This window comes from Chanodichthys erythropterus, chromosome 6 (genome assembly GCF_024489055.1).
Source record: "Chanodichthys erythropterus isolate Z2021 chromosome 6, ASM2448905v1, whole genome shotgun sequence".
Taxonomy (NCBI): domain Eukaryota; kingdom Metazoa; phylum Chordata; class Actinopteri; order Cypriniformes; family Xenocyprididae; genus Chanodichthys; species Chanodichthys erythropterus.
In genome coordinates this window covers 16856004-16875058 of record NC_090226.1, presented here as the reverse complement: position 1 = coordinate 16875058, position 19055 = coordinate 16856004, and the positions used below count along the sequence as shown (strand labels likewise).

Sequence of the window (19055 nt, the reverse complement as noted above, 5' to 3'; positions counted from 1 at the left end):
AATATGCTAATTTGCTGCTCAAGAAACAGTTTTATTAATATCACAGCTGAAATAGAAATCCTTTGTACCATTCTTTGCTGAATAAGAGTATTTGTTTCTTTTTTAGAAAAAAAAAAAAACTCCTTACTGACCCCAAACCTTTCAATAACATTGTACATTTTTTTTAATGTATTAATAAATCAGAGTCAAAAAACGAAACAAAAAAGAAAAGAAACACCAGCTCTGCACCGAATAAAAACTTTTTTTTTTTTCAGTGTTCATTTTGTATCCTGGATTTGCTATGAAGTATTTCATGACCAGAAAAGATAATCTGTACCTGAAGTATAGCAAATTCCAGCATGTCTTGAGCAGGTGTAAAGCTTTTCTGTCAGTATTTTATGTCATTTAAATCAGTATGCGGTGTCATTTCCAGAGTAAGTGTTAATTGCGACTTGCATGTTGCACTCTACATCCCTTACGTAATGACCAGCATGACTAGTGGAACTGTGAATTATGCAGGATTTTGCATATGGTTGCCTGATTATCCATTCCTACCAGATAGACTTTATTTAAATGAGAGTTCATGGCACATGATAATGAGGGTACGCCTGCTGACTCTGGCTAATTAATCTATGCAGGGCTCTGAGTCCCATATGTCAGGTTTCAGAGTATAAGTTAACCTTTTTTACTCATCTAGGATCACCTACCTGAATACAAGAGCAGGGCAAGATATTTTAAACATCCAGGGAAATTTTGCTTTTATGTAATTACATGTCCTAACTATAGAAGCTTGTTTCTGCCACAGAATAAAAAATAAGATAATTGCAACTTTTTAGCTCACAGTTCTGCCTTTTTTTCTCGCAATTGCGAGTTTGTATCTCAAAATTCAGACTTTTTTTCCTTGGAATTGCAATTTTATATCTCGCAATTCAGACTTTATAACTCACAATTAGGACTGTATATCTCACGATTCTAAGAAAAAAGGCACAATTGTGAGAAATAAAGTCAGAATTCTGAGATATAAACTCGTGATTGCGAGAAAAAAATCAGAATTGCGAGTTTATATTCTCACTTTCTCACAATTGTGAGATATAAACTCGCAATTGCGAGTTATACACATTTAACCTGTTAACTGTCACTCCCACTTTTTTTTTTTAGACAAGAAAATGCACTATCCAAACTTAAATGGTTGTAATTCAAGAATACTTTGGAGTATAGACATAAGGCTGGTCTTGTTTTAAAGATTAAATATGGCAGATTATTGTAGAAGTGAAATAACTTATGTAAGTGAAAGAGAAAAAAAGTTTAAGTTTATGAAAATGTAAAATGTAAAAATATAATAGTTTTACTCTAAAACTCAAGGAAATCAAAGCCAAAAATCTGAACAAGTTGTGTTCCAAATTTCAGGTTGATATCTCAAAAAATGAGCTTTTTAGTAAGATTTTGTTTGGGCGCAGTACCACACTTTTTCACTAGATGACAACCAAGCTTCATTTCTGACCATATAAAGGCACCTCCATTTCCATATATGGTTTGAGTGATCTGAACCATATATTTCCATTATTTTCATACAATGTATGAAGTAGACATCCTATGTAGAAGTAGTATGGGAAGTTTGGCAGAATTTAATATGAATTCAGCCTCTAATAAACATAAAAATAACATGTTTGTGGGTTATAGATCGCCGCCACAATCATAAATGTATTTTTTTTTTTTCTATTAAAAACATTTTCAGACCTTTTTCTTTCAAAAAATTGAATGGATGTTATCTTTTGAACTCTTGGCATGAAAACAAACATGTTTCAACCAATCTTTAATGATTTTTCATGTTCATCGCCATTTCAAAATAAAGGTCTGAACATGCCTTATGAGTATGAAAATATGCTTGTTGCAAATTGATAAATTACTGCTCCTCTGTAATTTATTTTGAAAATAAGTCACCAAATATTAACTCACAGTTTTGAGGAAAAAGTCAGAATTGCAAGATATAAACTCGCATTTCTGAGAAAAATTATTCTCTCAATTCAGACTGTATACATTCAATTGCGATTAAAAAAAAAGTCAGAATTGCTAGATAAAAAGTCGCAATTACCTTTTGAATTTTTAATTATGTAGCAAAAACAAATTTCCATACCTAACCATCTTATGCAGTTCAGAAATGTGTTTGGTGAATAGATCATTAAACCTTTATCTGTTGAGCTTGTTGATGAGGAGCTCCTGAATTGGTTTCTCCTTGACTTGCAGAACATAAATCTCTCAGAGTGACCTTCCTAACCCTCCCCCAACCCTCTTCCTCCTCAGTGGCAAAGGTGGATGGTGAGATGCCTCCTTCTCCAGCCTCCTCTCACCACAGCAGCACACAGGCCCCGTCTCTAACCGAGGAGAAGCGCACGCCACAGGGCAGCCAGAACTCCCTCAACACGGTCAGCTCCGGGTCGGGCTCCACTAGCGGCATCGGCAGTGGAGGCGGAGGCGGCAGCAACAACACGGTGGTCCCCAATGCCATCCAACCCTACGATGTGGAGATCCAACGTGGAGAGAACGAAGGCTTCGGATTTGTTATTGTGTCGTCAGTGTCGAGGCCTGAAGCGGGAACCACTTTTGGTAAGTGTTGTGATTTCATGAATTATTTAATAATAAAACAATTCATTCAATGTATTTTTTTAAATTAAATATCCAGACAAAACACATTTAATGTTACAAATTAATTTAATTTAATTTTTTAAATATATATATTTATATTAAATTAACAATTTTGCAGGATCTGCCTATGATTTTAGTAAAACAACAAGTGTTTCTATAGCTCAGCTGGGGGGACATGGCACTAGCGATGCCATTGTTTTGAGTTTGATTCCCAGAAAGCACTTAAAATGACAAAATGTATAGCTTGAATGCACTGTATATCATTTGAGATAAAATTGTCTGCGAAATGCATAAATGGGAACAAGCAATCACATATTTGCATATTCACTTCTTTTATATTATAAAAAGAGGAAAGGACTAAGAGATTCACATTCTTCTGGGAGCCTTTTACCTCTGAATGGTGCTTTGGTTGTGGTTTTTCACTTTTTGGTGGGTCTGGGTTCTTCGTATTCTCCTTACGCCAATCTGCATGTCCTGTGATTTTCTTATTTCGAAAGGCAGAGTGTTCGCAATGTCTGCCTGAAGCGGGGTCGATATTCACCCTCTCTTCGTGGGCCTGTATTTCCGCTGTACTTCCCAAAGCCAGACAAATCTCCATTACACAAGTTGGCTGTCAAATTAGTGAAACAGCATTTAGGTTGTCCAAATCTCACCATGTAATCTCAGCAGTTGCCAGCAGCACTTGCCATCATTATTTTTTAACAATTGCAATTGATAGAGAGATCAAGTTAGTAGAAAGACAAATCAAGTATGACATCCCATGTTTACAGACACAGATCCTTCTTCGTCATGTTCATCAGAACGCTCCCACTCTTTAAACTCACAATAGTGCCGTTGGCAGCCTTCGAATAAGTGTACACTGGATCCAGGACGCTCAGTGATTACACCACGTGGGAGTTTTGTTCAGAGTGTTATGATGGAAGAGAGGAATGACAGATCCGTGTTTGAGAGGAATAAAAGAGAGGGAGCAGTGCTTGTCACTCTTTTACTTACTACTGATGAAACAAGTTCCTGTGTCAGAGTCACTGTGAACGAGGACCTCAGAGTAAGCAGAGTTTTAGTCATCAATATTACACTCAAACAACAAATAATCTTTATAGCAGTGTGACAAGCTGGTTGAATTTTATAGTTGTGTTAACATTCCTGCCCAAGTGCCATCACAGCTTTTAAATTGATCAAACATGCATGCAAGATGAGACCACTAAAAATTGTTTGATATAAAAAATATATAAAAACTACTTTTAAAAACGATTTATCACATTAAGGGCCAGATTTACTAACAGCTTGCGCCAGCGCAAACCCTCTTTTGGCATTAAAAAACTACTGTTGGGATTTACTAAAGACATGCAGTGCAAAGTTAGCACTGAAAAGGCATGGACTGAGTTGTTTTTGCTGACCTTATTGCATATGCATTTGTTGGAGCTTCCCTTTCAGATGCAAAATTTATGGGAGGAGAGTATTTAAATGAATCACGCAACTCGATTTACTAATTATTGTGCTAGTCAATTTACTGGTATTTGCGCCATTATTTAACGCCCAAAAAAGCATGTGTTCTTTAATTTGCGTGTCAGCAGTAGATCACGCGCAAAACTTGCCACTCCCATCTGTGCATTTGTGGAATTGCGCTCTCACACCAATTTGCCTCGTTCAGTATATCTAGCCCTAAAAGTTTAAGGGGCCGTTCAGACAGAACACATTTCTGCATTCCCTTGCATTGCTTTTCCATTGTTTTCTATGTAAATATGTGCTAGATTAACATGTTTGACCATTGCACTCACATCTTAAGACTTTTACTGCATTTCGTGCATCACATGCCATTCTAAAAATGCAGTGTTCAAGTTAAAAGATCAACTTTTAAAAATCACATTTTTTATTAATTCCACTGGCCAGCATCTATCATTTTTAAGCACAAAAACGCATTCTGTGTGAATGGCTCCTTAAAGGATTAGTTCACTTCAAAAGTAAAATTTCCTGATAATTTACTCACCCCCATGTCATCCAAGATGTTTATGTCTTTCTTTCTTCAGTCGAAAAGAAATTAAGGTTTTTGAGGAAAACATTCCAGGATTTTTCTCCATATATATTGGAAAAAAAATAGTCAAAAAAAAAAAAGATATACTTTTTATCCACAAATGCTCTGCAATGCGCAGCGCATTACGTAATCACATTGGAAAGGTCACATGTGATGTAGGCAGAAGTACAGATCCAGTGTCTACAAAGCAAACATGCAAAGATTAAGTCAAACGCCCTTTACAAAAAAAGTTAAAACAACGATGTCAGACGATTTTAAAGTTGGAGGAGAAAAATAGATGGAGATTTTCGCTCTACCGCGAAATTATTATGTAATGTATGGTGCTTCACAGAGCAGTGCAAGATGAGCATTTGTGGTTAAAAAGTATATATATCTATATATACTTTTATATATATATATATATATATATATATATATATATATATATATATATATATATATATAATATATATTTTATTTATTTTTTTTATTTTATTTTATTTTTTTGGGGGGGAAAATGACCAATTGTTTTGCTAGACAAGACCCTTATTCCTTGGTTTGGATTGTGTAGAGCCCTTTGAAGCTGCATTAAAACTGCAATTTGGACCTTCAACCCGTTGTACCCTGTTGAAGTCCACTATATGGAGAAAAATCCTGGAATGCTTTAAAATTAGCCAATCAGAAAGGTTTTTGAATGGAGGGTGGTGGTTGAATTCAGCAAAATGGCAGAAATTAGCAAAACAGCTAACGGCTTAACTTGAATAATCGTAATATTATCTAGTCATTTTTCATTATTCATCACACAGGCAGAGTTAAAGCACAATGCAGTGCTCTGAGGGAATTTCAAGAGTTTACACCTTTTTTTGCATAATGAATAATTCAAAAGTAGTAGTGATTATTCACAGGATCTGAAGAGCGCTACAGAAATGATGCTCAAGGTGATCTAGCATGCATCCAGATGTCTTTAATTCAGCAGATTCACTATGTCCGTTTTTGCATACCTTTGCTGTCCATTCAGTAACATGCTTTTGTCTGTCACAAGTTACTTTTGAGGTGTGTTTTGCTTGCAGGGGACAATCTGTGGGCATTCTATGAAAATGTTGGCACTTTAGCTTGGTGGCTTGGTGTATTAACCCCTACACATTCTCTCTTTCCCTTTTCTCTCTTTCTGTTTCTCTTTCTCCATCCCCACCAAAAAAAATTAAAAATAAAACAAAAATAACCATCTTAATTAAAACTCATACATGCTCAATCACTGTTGGCCAAAAGCTGGAAATGCATGTGTGGCAATGCCTCATAAAATAGGTCGCATCATCGAGGGAAGCCCAGCTGACCGCTGCGGGAAACTAAAAGTTGGAGACCGGATCCTGGCTGTAAATGGCTGCTCCATCACCAATAAGTCCCACTCAGACATCGTCAACCTGATCAAAGAGGCTGGAAACACAGTGACGCTGCGGATCATTCCAGGAGACGGTCAGTTTCTGTCTTATTCTCTTTCCCTTCACTCAACCAGCATAGCTGAGATGAAAACATTTTGGGAATGTGGGTGTTTGCAATATGTGTAATAGCACGGATTCTCAGCATACTGCTCTCACGAGCTTCACAGTAACAATGTAGACGGTACGTTCAGCAATATTAGAAGAAGAATAATGAACAGGAACCTGTGAGGGGATCAACACATTGAATATGCAACACGCTCTTATAACCTTAGAGGCAGAACGCCTTCATATTGTGCTGCTGTAATAATGACAGATGGCACACCAACAAGGTTGGTCGGGGAACAAAGACACAGCCGTACATAAGCGTCATGCACATTCTAATGTTTCCCCAGACATTTCAGTAGTGTCAAAATTGGTGGAAAGAAAAAAAGCAGCAGGATCTATGTGTGCAGTCTTTATTAAATAACAAAAATCAAAATAGACAAACACTCAGATCTCCTCAAGTACTCGAACTGAACAACATTGATAATAACGGACAGAGAACAACTGAAAATGAGGGCTATAAATGCACAGGGAAACAAACAGGCACTAAACAAACTAACTAACAAGACACAGGTGAGATGCATGAGGGCAAATCGAAAACCATGGCAACAGAATAGCATGAAAAAGGAAAACACAGGAAACTGAACTGAGAATAGTGCAAAACTAACAGACAAACTGAAGCAAAACAAAGACCAGACATGACAGGTAGTAACTTTTAAGAAAAATTGCATCTTTGGAAATTAAGTCAGAACTATGGAGGCTTGTTACCGCCACGGAATAATAAAAAAAAAAGGATAATTGCGACTTTTTATCTCACAATTCTGATGTTTTTTCTCACAATTGCGAGTTTACAACTCACAGTACATCTCTTTTATAAACTCACAAATTGCGAGATTGTGTGACATAACGTCGCAATTGCGTGTTATAGTCAGAATTGCAATATAAAGTTGAGTTTTTTCTCAGAATTGAGTGTTTAAATCTCGCAATTCAGACTTTTTTCTTGCAATTCTTTTCTCAGAATCGTCAGATATAAATTCGCAATTGTGAGTTATAAAGGCCAATCCTAAACAATTGCGTGTTATAAAGTCAGAATTGCAGTTTGTATCTCGCAATTCTGACTTTATATCTTGCGATTATGACTTTACATCGTGCAATTGTGAGTTTATATCTTGCAATTCTGACTTTTCGCAGACAAGGCTTAAGCTAGTTCTAGACTAAAATGCATGTTTGAGCTGTTTTAACTGAAAGTAACTTGCACTGATATATCTTAGAATATGTCACTGCCATTGTTTTGTCTCAAGATGTTTTTTTTTCTACGGTACGTTTATAAAAGTTAATTAAATACCCTTATTTGAAATAAAGCCTAATCCTGGCTTAGCCTAAGCCCTGTCTGTGAAACCGATAAGTTTATAATATCATGAAATTCTGGGAAAAATGTCAGAATAATGAGATAAAAAGTTTCCCTGTTTTATATTTTGATTCAGTACGGAAACAAGCTTCTATACAGAACTGAACTCTAAGGATTGTTTTAGCAACATATTTTGTCAGAAAAAAATCATATTTTCTAGAAAAATATATACTCACAGAAAATAAAATGTATGTATTTATTTATTTATAGAATTCCCTCCCCCGCTTTTCATGGTAAACAAAAAAAAAAAACTGCCTCTGACCTGTATCTAAATACTAATTAGTTGTACTAAGTGTTTTATTTTCTTTGATTAAGTCTCATCTCACCTAGGGCACCAAGTGAGCCAGAACTGACACTGGTTCCCCCTCAAAAACGTAAGTGTTGGCCAATGGTATAACAGCTCATGGTATATGCGTGCATGCATGTGCCAGTGTGTCGGTTCTCTATACTAAGTATTTTCCTCAGAGGGAAGGCGGCATGCGATAATGAGAAAGCTGTTTCCAGTGAAGTTTCGGCTCTACTATAATACGTGATGCCAAATACACTGGGATCTGTCTGAGTTCTTCATACTCTTTAATCAGAGAGGAGGAGAGCGCTGGCATACTATGGGAATTTTCCAAAATTGACAATGTTGGTGTGTACGACTGGTTGTGTTTACAGGAGGGCGAAGACTGTTCGTTGTGGGTAGTTTTTCTTTTTTGCTTCATTGAATGTTACTTGACTGCAGTTACTAAACTGTACTCTTTTGGTTTCTTACTGTGTATAATTTATGTATAATTTATAATTTATGCATTTCTTGTGCTTTCTGAGTGGAGAAAAGAGGGGGGGGGGGGGAACAAGATAAAACCATGAGATGAGGAAAGAGAGAGAATGCCAAGTCTGTTCCCAGCAGAGTGATGGGGAAAGGCTATTTTAAGACGGTGGGATTCACGGGCTGTGCACTCATCAAAGTCCCCTCTCTCCCCCACAGTGACTGCCCAGTGGGGCGGAATTAAAGCAGCTTTGAGCGCAAGCAACAGCAGCCCGCATTTCATCGGTGACAGCTGATTTAAGAGTTAGGCCGATGCAGTCAAAGCAGATGATCCAAGATCAATTAAACTAGTACAGTGGTTCATCCCAAAATGGATCAGAGGAGATGTTTTGAAGAATGTTTAAGCTGCGTTTTTCCTTTTGACAAAAGCATACAAAGACTACAGTCTGTCAAGCTCTAAAAAGACCAAGAGGCACCATAACATTAGATTCAAAAATTGAATTTACCTTGGCATAGTTAAATAACAAGAGTTCAGTACATGGAAAAGACATACAGTGAGTTTCAAACTCCATTGTTTCCTCCTTCTTATATAAATCTCATTTGTTTAAAAGACCTCTGAAGAACAGGCGAATCTCAACATAATATCGACTGTTATGTAACAGTCAGGGTGTACGCCCCCAATATTTGCATATGCCAGCCCATGTTCCCAACATTATGAAAGGGATTACATGTCTGGATCTGCAGAGCTGAATCAACAGACTAGGTAAGCAAGCAAGAACAACAGCGAAAAATGGCAGATGGAGCAATAATAACTGACATGATCCATGATATCATATTTTTAGTGATATTTGTAAATTGTCTTTCTAAATGTTTCGTTAGCATGTTGCTAATGTACTGTTAAATGTGGTTAAAGTTACCATTGTTTCTTACTGTATTCATGGAGACAAGAGCCGTTGCTATTTTCATTTTTAAACACTTGCAGTCTGTATAATTCATTAACACAACTTCATTCTTTATAAATCTCTCCAACAGTGTAGCATTAGCCGTTAGCCACGGAGCACTATCAAACTCATTCAGAATCAATGTAAACATCAAAATAAACACTGTACTTATGCGATTAGACATGCTGCATGACAAACACTTTGTAAAGATCCATTTTGAGGGTTATATTAGCTGTTTGAACTTTTATTATGTTGTTTAAGGCAAGCACGAGCTCTTGGGGCGTGGAGCACCAGATTTAAAGGGCCACATACCCTGAATCGGCTCATTTATAATGATGCCCCAAAATAGGCAGTTAAAAAAATGAATTAAAAAAAATCTATGGGGTATTTTGAGCTGAAACTTCACAGACACATTCAGGGGACACCTTAGACTTATATTACATCTTTTTAAAAAAAGTTCTAGGGCACCTTTAACATTCTTATTATTATCAATAATAAGAACCATTATTAGTAAAAGAGGACCAACAATAATTGACAATAATCGAGCACCAAATCAGCATATTAGAATGATCATGTGACACTAAAGACTGGAGAAATGGCTGCTGAAAATTCAGTTTTGCCATCACAGAAAAAAAAAAAAAAAACATTTTAAAATAGTTATTTTGAATTGTAAAAATATATATAATAATAACAATATTACTGATGTTATTGCATTTCAGATAAAATAAATACAGCCTTGGTGAGCATAAGAGACTTCTTTCAACATCTGAACATCTGACAACATTTCAAAAACATATGAAAATCATAATTATTCCAAGCTTTTGACTGGTAGTGTACAAAATATGACTTGTACAATATTTTCCAAGACTGAAAATTGAGTCATTATTCATTATAAATCTGATCTTCTTCATTAAGTTTCAAATTGAATTCAAACTTGCGAACTCTAACCACAGCATGAACCCTATTCAGGATATCTTAATTTATGTTCCATTGAAAGAATAAACTCAAACAGGTTTGGAACTGCATGAGAGTAAATAAATGCTACAGAATATTCATTTCTGCGTGAATTATCCCTTCAACACATGCTGTTGTAATTGTTAATGTCAGGGTAGATTGGATATGAGATTACAGACAAAAGAGGGAAACTGGGTGTTCGGCTTTGCATGGTATTCGATCATTAGGCTGTAAGGTAATCTGTGAGATGAAAGCTACAGCCAAAATGATAAATGTGCCAGTGTTCCTGCTGCCCAGCTAGAGTGCGCTTGCACAGTGCACTAGTGCTTATGTTTTGTTGTATGGAAAATGGGCCTCTGATACTTGGTCCACAGGGTACACTTACACACTGCACATGCATTATGGGTAATGATGTGGAGGCTTCTCTATCTTCCTTAACATTTTTGATGTTCCTCCCGCAGAGTCCTCCAATGCATCACTTCTGACCAACGCTGAGAAGATTGCAACCATAACTACCACACACACACCTCAACAGCAAACTGCACCTGAGCCAAGGTACACCTGAACTTAAAAACACCCATTTCGAGTTGGAATATTTTTGATGGTTGCTCATTATTTATTTATGAAAGAAAATCACATCAGGTTACTCCATTAAAAATGTAATATGACTCCAAAATGTATTTGGACACTTAAGTTACATTTAAAAATTAATGAACTTCTTTGCTTTGAATAACAATAAATCAAACCAGTTGGTATCAGTGCTTTTCTGAAAGCTAACTTTTCTGAGCCATTTTTACTGGTTCCAAGATGTCAGTTTAGGGTCAAGATATTTGGAAGAATGTTTGTAAGATCTCGCCCCCCCCACTGACTGCCATAGTATTTTATTTCCTACTATGGTAGTCAATGGGGGCAAGATCTGCTTGGTTACAAACATTCTTCAAAATATCTTCCTTTTGTGTTCAGCAGAACAAAGAAATTTATACAGCTTTGGAACAACCTGAGGTGGAGTAAACGATGACAGAATTTTCATTTTTGCGTGAACTATCCCTTTAAGTGTCCAAATGCTTTTTGGGGGCTGCGATGTATCAGTGTTCACAATATTACAAAAGTTGTGTTTGTCTTTTCCCCCAGAAACAACACCAAACCAAAACAGGAGTCTTTTGAGTTCAAAGCCCCACAAGCTCCACCTCCTCCAGCTCCGACACAACCTTCAAATCAGGTACATCGCTCACTCCATTCCCTACACTGCCATCTCCTTCAGATGTTTTGTCCTCTGAGAGAGGGCATGCTAGTAGTTTGATGAACTGTCAAAAACAAAAGACAGCAAAATCTTTGAACTACTAAAGCGAATTTGTGAAACATACCTTATGAACAGGGCTTGACATTAACTTTTTTTTGCTCACAAGCCACTGTGACTAGTGGTTTTCAAGTTAATAGCCACACAGATGTTGACTTTTAGCAATAAACAGTGAAAAATAACTCAAGTTGGTACTGAGAGGCGGCTTTTTGTGTGCACACTTTGAGAATGAGTAAAATTACGTGCAATATGCGCAGTCCCATGCCGAAATTCAAGACCTGTAACACCAACAATATTGATCTGGAGCAAATGAAACCAGTGAGTGAGGGAAGGCGGGTTTGTGTCAGCTGGTATTATGTGTCTGTTCTGCGGAAAATTTGTATTGGAAGCGTTTCAGATATTTCAGCATCTATATGTATTGAAAAATCGATATTTTTGACAACACTACATTGCACTTAGTTTATTATTTCAGATACCTTTTTTAAAGGACTACAATTGAAAAATGTATATATTATACACTACCGCTCAAAAGTTTTTTTTTTTGTTGTTGTTTTTTTTTTTTAGATTTTTAATGTTTTTAAAAGAAGTTTAGTCTGCTCACCAAGGCTTAATTTATTTAATTAAAAATATAGTAAAAACAGTAAAATTGTGAAAAATTATTACAATTTAAAATAACTGTTTTCTATTTGAATATATTTTACAAAGTAATTTATTCTTGTGTTGGCAAAGCTGAATTTTCAGCATCATTACTCCAGTCTTCAGTGTCACATGATCCTTCAGAAGTCATTCTAATATGATTATTAGTTCCTCAAGAAATATTTGTTATTATTATCAATGTTGAAAACAGTTGTGTACTTTTTTTTAGGATTCCTTGATGAATAGAAAGTTCAAAACAACAGCATTTATCTAAAATACAAAGCTTTTGTTACATTTTACACTACTGCTCAAAAGTTTGGGGTCAGTAAGAATTTTTATTTTTATTTTTTTGAAAAGAAATGAAAGAAATGAATACTTTTATTCAGCAAGGATGCATTAAATCAATCAAAAGTGACAGTAAAGACATTTATAATGTTACAAAAGATTAGATTTCAAATAAACACTGTTCTTTTGAGCTTTCTATTCATCTAAGAATCCTGAAAAAAAAATATTGTACACAAATATTTTGTACAATTGTACACATTAAATGTTTCTTGAGCAGCAGATCAGCATATAAGAATGATTTCTGAAGGATCATGTGACACTGAAGACTGGAGTAATGATGCTGAAAATTCAGCTTTGCCATCACAGGAATAAATTACTTTTAAAAATATTTTCAAATAGAAAACAGTCATTTTAAATTGTAATAATATTTCACAATATTACTGTTTTTACTGTATTTTTAATTAAGTAAATGCAACCTTTGGTGAGCAGACGAAACTTCTTTTAAAAACATTAAAAATCTTACCGATCCCAAACTTTTGAGCGGTAGTGTACAATTCAACCCACCAAAGTGACTAGTAGGAGTGACTGCATTACACGCCACTGCTGAAATCCACCTGCATTTGGTGGGTGTTAATGTCAACTCAAGCCTTTCTTATGACTCATTTTACACTAGAGGTTCCCTTATTCTATAACTGTATGGTGGTATTTTGGACTTTGAATGTGTTCGTTGGTGCCTCATGATGGCCCTGTTCCCGCTTACCCAAAACCATCAGAGCCAGATCAATTATTTAAGCTATTCCTCTGATGGTGCTACTATCAAATACATATTAGTTTCCTGCTGGTGTCTTTTGTTACCTTTGCTGCAATGGGAGCCTTGATCAAAAAAATGCACAATTATAGATTCATCACTGACCTTGGCGTGTTTGTGTTTTAGGATGCTGAATTCTACTCTGTTGATCTGGAGAGGGACAATAAAGGCTTTGGTTTCAGCCTTCGAGGGGGTCGAGAGTACAACATGGACCTGTATGTGCTGAGACTAGCAGAGGACGGAGCAGCCGTGCGAAACGGAAAGATGAGGGTAAGTGCAGCTAACCCTGAACATGAATCAGGATGCGCATATTAGAATTTAATCATACTTGAATCAGCATCTGAATATGAATGATCTGAATTTATATTCATTAAATCACCTAAAAAGATGCCCCAGGATTAGTTATGATAGATAGCCATTATTTATATAAGTGGTACTTAACTGCTATTATTTTGATGATTATTACATTACATTATATTAATTATATATTTTTGAAAGTGATTTGCTGCTTAAGGTTGATTGCACACAATGCCTTGTCAACAACAAAGGATATATCAAGCATTTCCCCTTTCCTTTTAAAATTGGTTATTATATTATATTATATTATATTATATTATATTATATTATATTATATTATATTATATTATATTATATTATATTATATTATATTATATTATATTATATTATATTATATTATATTATATTATATTATATTATTTAATGTATAAGCACTTCCTTCTTTCTTTATTTCATTTCATTTTATTTTTTAATATTATATTATATTTATTATTAACCTTTTTAAGTGATAGATGAATTTGCAACTTAAGGTTGATTGCACACAACGATTTGTCAACAACAAAGGATATATCAAGCATTTCCCCTTTCCTTTTAAAATTGGTTATTATATTATATTATATTATATTATATTATATTATATTATATTATATTATATTATATTATATTATATTATATTATATTATATTATATTATATTATATTATATTATTTAATGTATAAGCACTTCCTTCTTTCTTTATTTCATTTCATTTTATTTTTTTATATTATATTATATTTATTATTAACCTTTTTAAGTGATAGATGAATTTGCAACTTAAGGTTGATTGCACACAACGATTTGTCAACAACAAAGGATATATCAAGCATTTCCCCTTTCCTTTTAAAATTGGTTATTATATTATATTATATTATATTATATTATATTATATTATATTATATTATATTATATTATATTATATTATATTATATTATATTATATTATATTATATTATATTATATTATATTATATTATATTATATTATATTATTTAATGTATAAGCACATCCTTCTTTCTTTATTTCATTTTATTTTTTTATATTATCTTATATTTATTATTATTTAAGTGATAGATGAATTTGTTGCTGAAGTATGATTGGACAGTGCCTTTGATGTCTACAACAACAGATATATCAAGCATTTTCTTCTTCTTGCTTTCTTTTTGCTGTCCTAACTATGCATGATTATACAGTTAGTCGCATTTTATTTCATGTACTATTGTTAACACAGTTAGAACCCCCCACAACAACAAATCCCATTAGCATCTGTATAATACATTGTCCGTCTCAGGACCCAGTCTTGGATCAGACTAGCACTTTTAATTTCTGTCCCCATAGTCATCTTAGAAGGGATGTTAAAATGTGGATTTTTTTAAAGCAAATGATAAATAGAGTGATTAACAGTCCATTAGCATCAGTCTGTACTAAACTCTGCAAGTTAGATGAGAGGATAGCAAAGCATAGCGACTCTGTGAAGCACAGCGAGTTGTCAGCCGAAGACCCGTTTATGTGGAAACGGTATTCCCTTGATGGTAAGTGCTGACAGATAACCAGAGGCAGAGAAGGAAAATAGAACAAAGGAAATTCTACCTTCTTCTTCATCTTTAGATTTCTCTATGCATGACGATGTTTACTGGATGTCACGGCTAAATATAGGTACCATTGCCTTATTTTTATTCTCTCTGCATCCTCTCTCCCGCTCTGTATCGCTCTAGGTTGGAGATGAGATCCTGGAGATCAATGGGGAGAGCACCAAGGGCATGAAGCACGCCCGTGCCATTGAACTGATCAAAAACGGTGGCCGAAAAGTCCACCTGGTCCTAAGGAGGGGGGACGGCTCGGTGCCAGAATATGGTGGGTCAATCTACGAGAACATCCCCTTCTCCCCTGTCTTCACACCTTGAGGAGTTTCCCCCACGGGGGTCGACAACACCACCACCTCTTCTTTTCTGCGCACTGGTCCTCTCCTCTGACCTCCTCCCGGGTGATGGGCCTTCCTCTTGCTGCTGTTGCCCCCCCCCTTGCCTCGGTGCACTGGGCTAGCCTAGGGGACTATGGGATATGTGGCTTTTGGGTGGTGGTTGTGGCACATGCTTTTCGTAATACTTCACAAGAATAATAAAATAAAAACCACAAAGCGAGGAGGCAGAAATATTAACGTTTCTAAAACTGGATATACGTTTATTGTTTTTCAGAGAAAAAAAAAATATGATAAACTCTGTCATGCCCTCCATTGAGGTGGCACGACCATGTCAGTGAGTTGTAACATATTTATGATATTTATTGAAGGTGAATGTAAGCTACTGAGAAGGGTCTTTAAAGAGACTCCATGACTACAAACGCATTCTGGTATCATTAGCCGTTTCGGTGAAAACTCACAATACTGTATTTCCACATATTCACAGATCTTTTTGCACGTTGTACATGTCAACTGCTTCATTGCAAACTTTACAGATGGTTCTTAAACTCCACATTCCATTATCGTTTTTTTTTTTTTTTTTTAATCTAACAAATTGTTATCAGACGTTACATTCTTTCATTTACAGACAGAAAGCAACTCACTTATTGAGCATAATGTCAGTGCCGCATGATGTCAGTGAATATCTAAATGTGTTTTTTTTTTTCTTGTCAATTTCCATAATATTTATGGAAAATTCATGTACTAATTTGCCACAGTTATTTTTTATGCTTTTGTTTTCGTTCTTGACCATTTAAAGATGCTCATTCATGTATTTTGTCGAGTTCAGAATGTGATATAATGTGTCCTTTCCCGCACCAACATGATATCTCTGTGAGGTTGTATATTTTTATACCATTTTGTACTTGTTTTTCTCATTTTTTTCTCTTCCATGTCTCACCACTTTTGTTTTCTTTCTGTTTGCAATGTAAACTGCTTCATATGGTGTGTGTGTTTGTGCACATAAGCTTGTTATGGCATCCACATCTCACTGTCTTTGGGTTGATTTACTGCTGGGCGAGTGTGTGTGCGCGCGCGCGCGTGTGTGTGTGTGTGTGTGTGGGTATACGTGTGCGAGTTTGGTTCCGGCTCTCTCTGTTGCTGTTGATTTTTCACTCAAGGGTGGGGGCGTTTTATGGACAATCTCTATCTTTGACTAATTGATAAAATAAACACTGTTTCCATTGCAAAAGAGCATAACTCTCTCACGACTGTTGTTTCAGGGATCTAAATGCTTCTCTCTCTTCTTTTTTATCTACTCTTTTTTTGTTGTTCTGGGCTCTTCCTTCCACCCATAGCGATGGTTGCTCCCCAAGTCGCTGCTTGTATGAGATCTGAAAAGACAGCAGAGCCTGCTTTCTACCAAAATCAGACCACGGTTTGTAGATCCCGTGTTCCGTCTCATCACATCTCTGGCAGTTTTCTGTGCTGTGGCTTCCTCTCAACTGTACTGTCCCTTGCAAGTTCATTTACACAAGAATGCATTGCCAGTGCTGTGACCATTCCTGACATTGTGACCTGAATGAGTGGGTTCATTCTTGCATTTAAAGTTTGCCGACATCCCCACAGACAAAATGAAAACCTCATCAATGAATGCAATTTTTTTATTATTTATTTATTTTTTTTATTAGTGGGTGTTTTTGTTTTTTTGTCATGCGTTTATTTCTTTTTTTTTTTGTCGACGTTTGCCACCCACCAAAGCCATTACCCGGTACAGGTAAATTTTCTTTGACTCTTTGGATCCTTGTCTATCTCAGTCATGTAGAAAATATGTGGCTCGAAAGTGCTTCTACCTGTAGAATCTTAGTTTTGAACTGCTTCAGAAAAGAGTCGTGGGAACAAAAATGTTTGCCTGCAAGTTTTGCCTCAGGTTTGTTACATCCATTTTTTCTAATCATGTACCAGTCCAATCATCAACCAGTCCATTATGTTTGGAGTTAAATAATTAGAAATCAATTTGAGCGGCATTTAAAAGCATCAAATGCATGAGTTTGTGTCAGATGAGTACCATCATCCTCTGCATCAACACTAAAATGAATTGTTGCTTTAACACATTCAGAGTAGAAACAGAATCACCAAGTACGTAAACATGCACAGTTACAAGAGGTTTTTGTACAGCCGAGCTCCAGTCATTCAGACTCTGCATACACTACATGATTTTCTGTAGAATCTGTGAAGTCTGACTGCCGGAAATATGCAAACTTGTGGTGACAAACATTGCCTCCAATCAGGGCGAAAATCATGTAGTGTATTCCATCCTTGATTATTGTTTTAGTTCAAACTTATAAAAAAGTGCATGTAAACGTACTTGAAGTTTTAGTTCACCCAAAAATTAAAATCCTGTCATTAATTACTCACCCTCATGTCATTCCACTAGCCTGACTACGTCAGACTTCCTACTTCCGCTCAATTTCATTTAGCTTCTGTACTCAGTCTGATACAGCGTCAGAGCTTTCTGTTTGCCACCGGTCTGGAAACAGCCGGGCCAATCAACGAACAGAGGGCGGGCTGAGAGCCGTGACGTAGATGCTAAGCGCCGAGTTTTACATTGTAGGTTAGAGAAATCGAAAACCGTAACGGCCGCGGAAATGGGAAACGAGACACAAAGAGCTGTGTTTAAAAGATCTAATCCTAAGTTTGAGAGTTGGCTACAAACATTTTCTTGTTTCACTCAGTCAAAAATAAGTTTAGAGGCTGTGATTGTATCGTGTATGCGTAGATTAACTTCGCATAATCTGCAAAAGTCGTTTACAGCCATGTTCACTCCGGTATTTCGCTCGCATCATCATGTGTTTACAACAGGTTTACAGTGGAAGTTCAATCATAGATTTGAGTTTAATGCATGATGTCTGTGCTTCGATGCGGCTGTACAGGCGCATAACATACGCCATAACTAAACGTATCTGATTGGCTTACGGGTAACCAATGATTTTAAACTTCAGACAAGCGCCCCCTAGCGAGAGAGAAAACACTTCTCTATTATGCCATTCCAGACTCTGTCTACGAAGCAAGGTGAAGTAGCAGAGTCTGGTATTACCAGGCTATCGTTCCACACCTGTAAGACCTTCATTCTTCTTTGGAACACAAATTAAGATAGACATTCCTCAATAGACAGCAATTTAACCACCACATTCAAGGTCCAGAAAGGTATTAGTTGAAATAGTCGTCATGACTGCAGTGGTTAAATCTTAATTTTATGAAGTGACGAGAATACTTTTTGTGCGCAAAAACAAAACAAATATAATGACTTTATTCAACAATATCTTCGTTTATTATGTTTACGTCCAGCGCTTCCAGGTTCTACGAGTCATTATTGGCGTCAGCATCACAAGCATCCGTCGTGTTGCTCACGTGAACAGCATCGGCCAATACTGAGCCGGCGTTCTGACGTAGAACCTGGGAGCGCTGAACATAAAAAGCATACAAGAAAGACATTGTTGAATAAAGTTGTTATTTTTGTTTTGTTTTTGCGCACAAAAGTATTCTCGTCGCTTCATAAAATTAAGTTTAAACCACTGTAGTCACGTTGACTGTTTTAACAATGTCTTTAGTACCTTTCTGGACCTTGAAAGT

At 36.0% G+C, this 19055-nt stretch overlaps 1 protein-coding gene across 8 annotated transcripts in view; it reads left to right on the top strand.

Moving 5' to 3' along the window:
* Window positions 1–19055, top strand: part of magi1b (membrane associated guanylate kinase, WW and PDZ domain containing 1b) — a 161666-nt gene that overhangs the window by 139446 nt on the left and 3165 nt on the right. For 5 of the 8 annotated variants that reach the window (XM_067388263.1, XM_067388262.1, XM_067388260.1 and 2 more), the window contains 6 exons: window positions 2281–2583; window positions 5903–6106; window positions 10630–10723; window positions 11300–11387; window positions 13321–13464; window positions 15241–15379. In XM_067388263.1, the coding sequence (XP_067244364.1) occupies window positions 2281–2583; window positions 5903–6106; window positions 10630–10723; window positions 11300–11387; window positions 13321–13464; window positions 15241–15379 (972 nt within the window). Of the gene's footprint in view, window positions 1–2280; window positions 2584–5902; window positions 6107–10629; window positions 10724–11299; window positions 11388–13320; window positions 13465–15240; window positions 15380–16780; window positions 17353–19055 lie in introns of those variants that run through there. The other 3 variants (XM_067388265.1, XM_067388264.1, XM_067388261.1) reach the window with 3 other exon arrangements.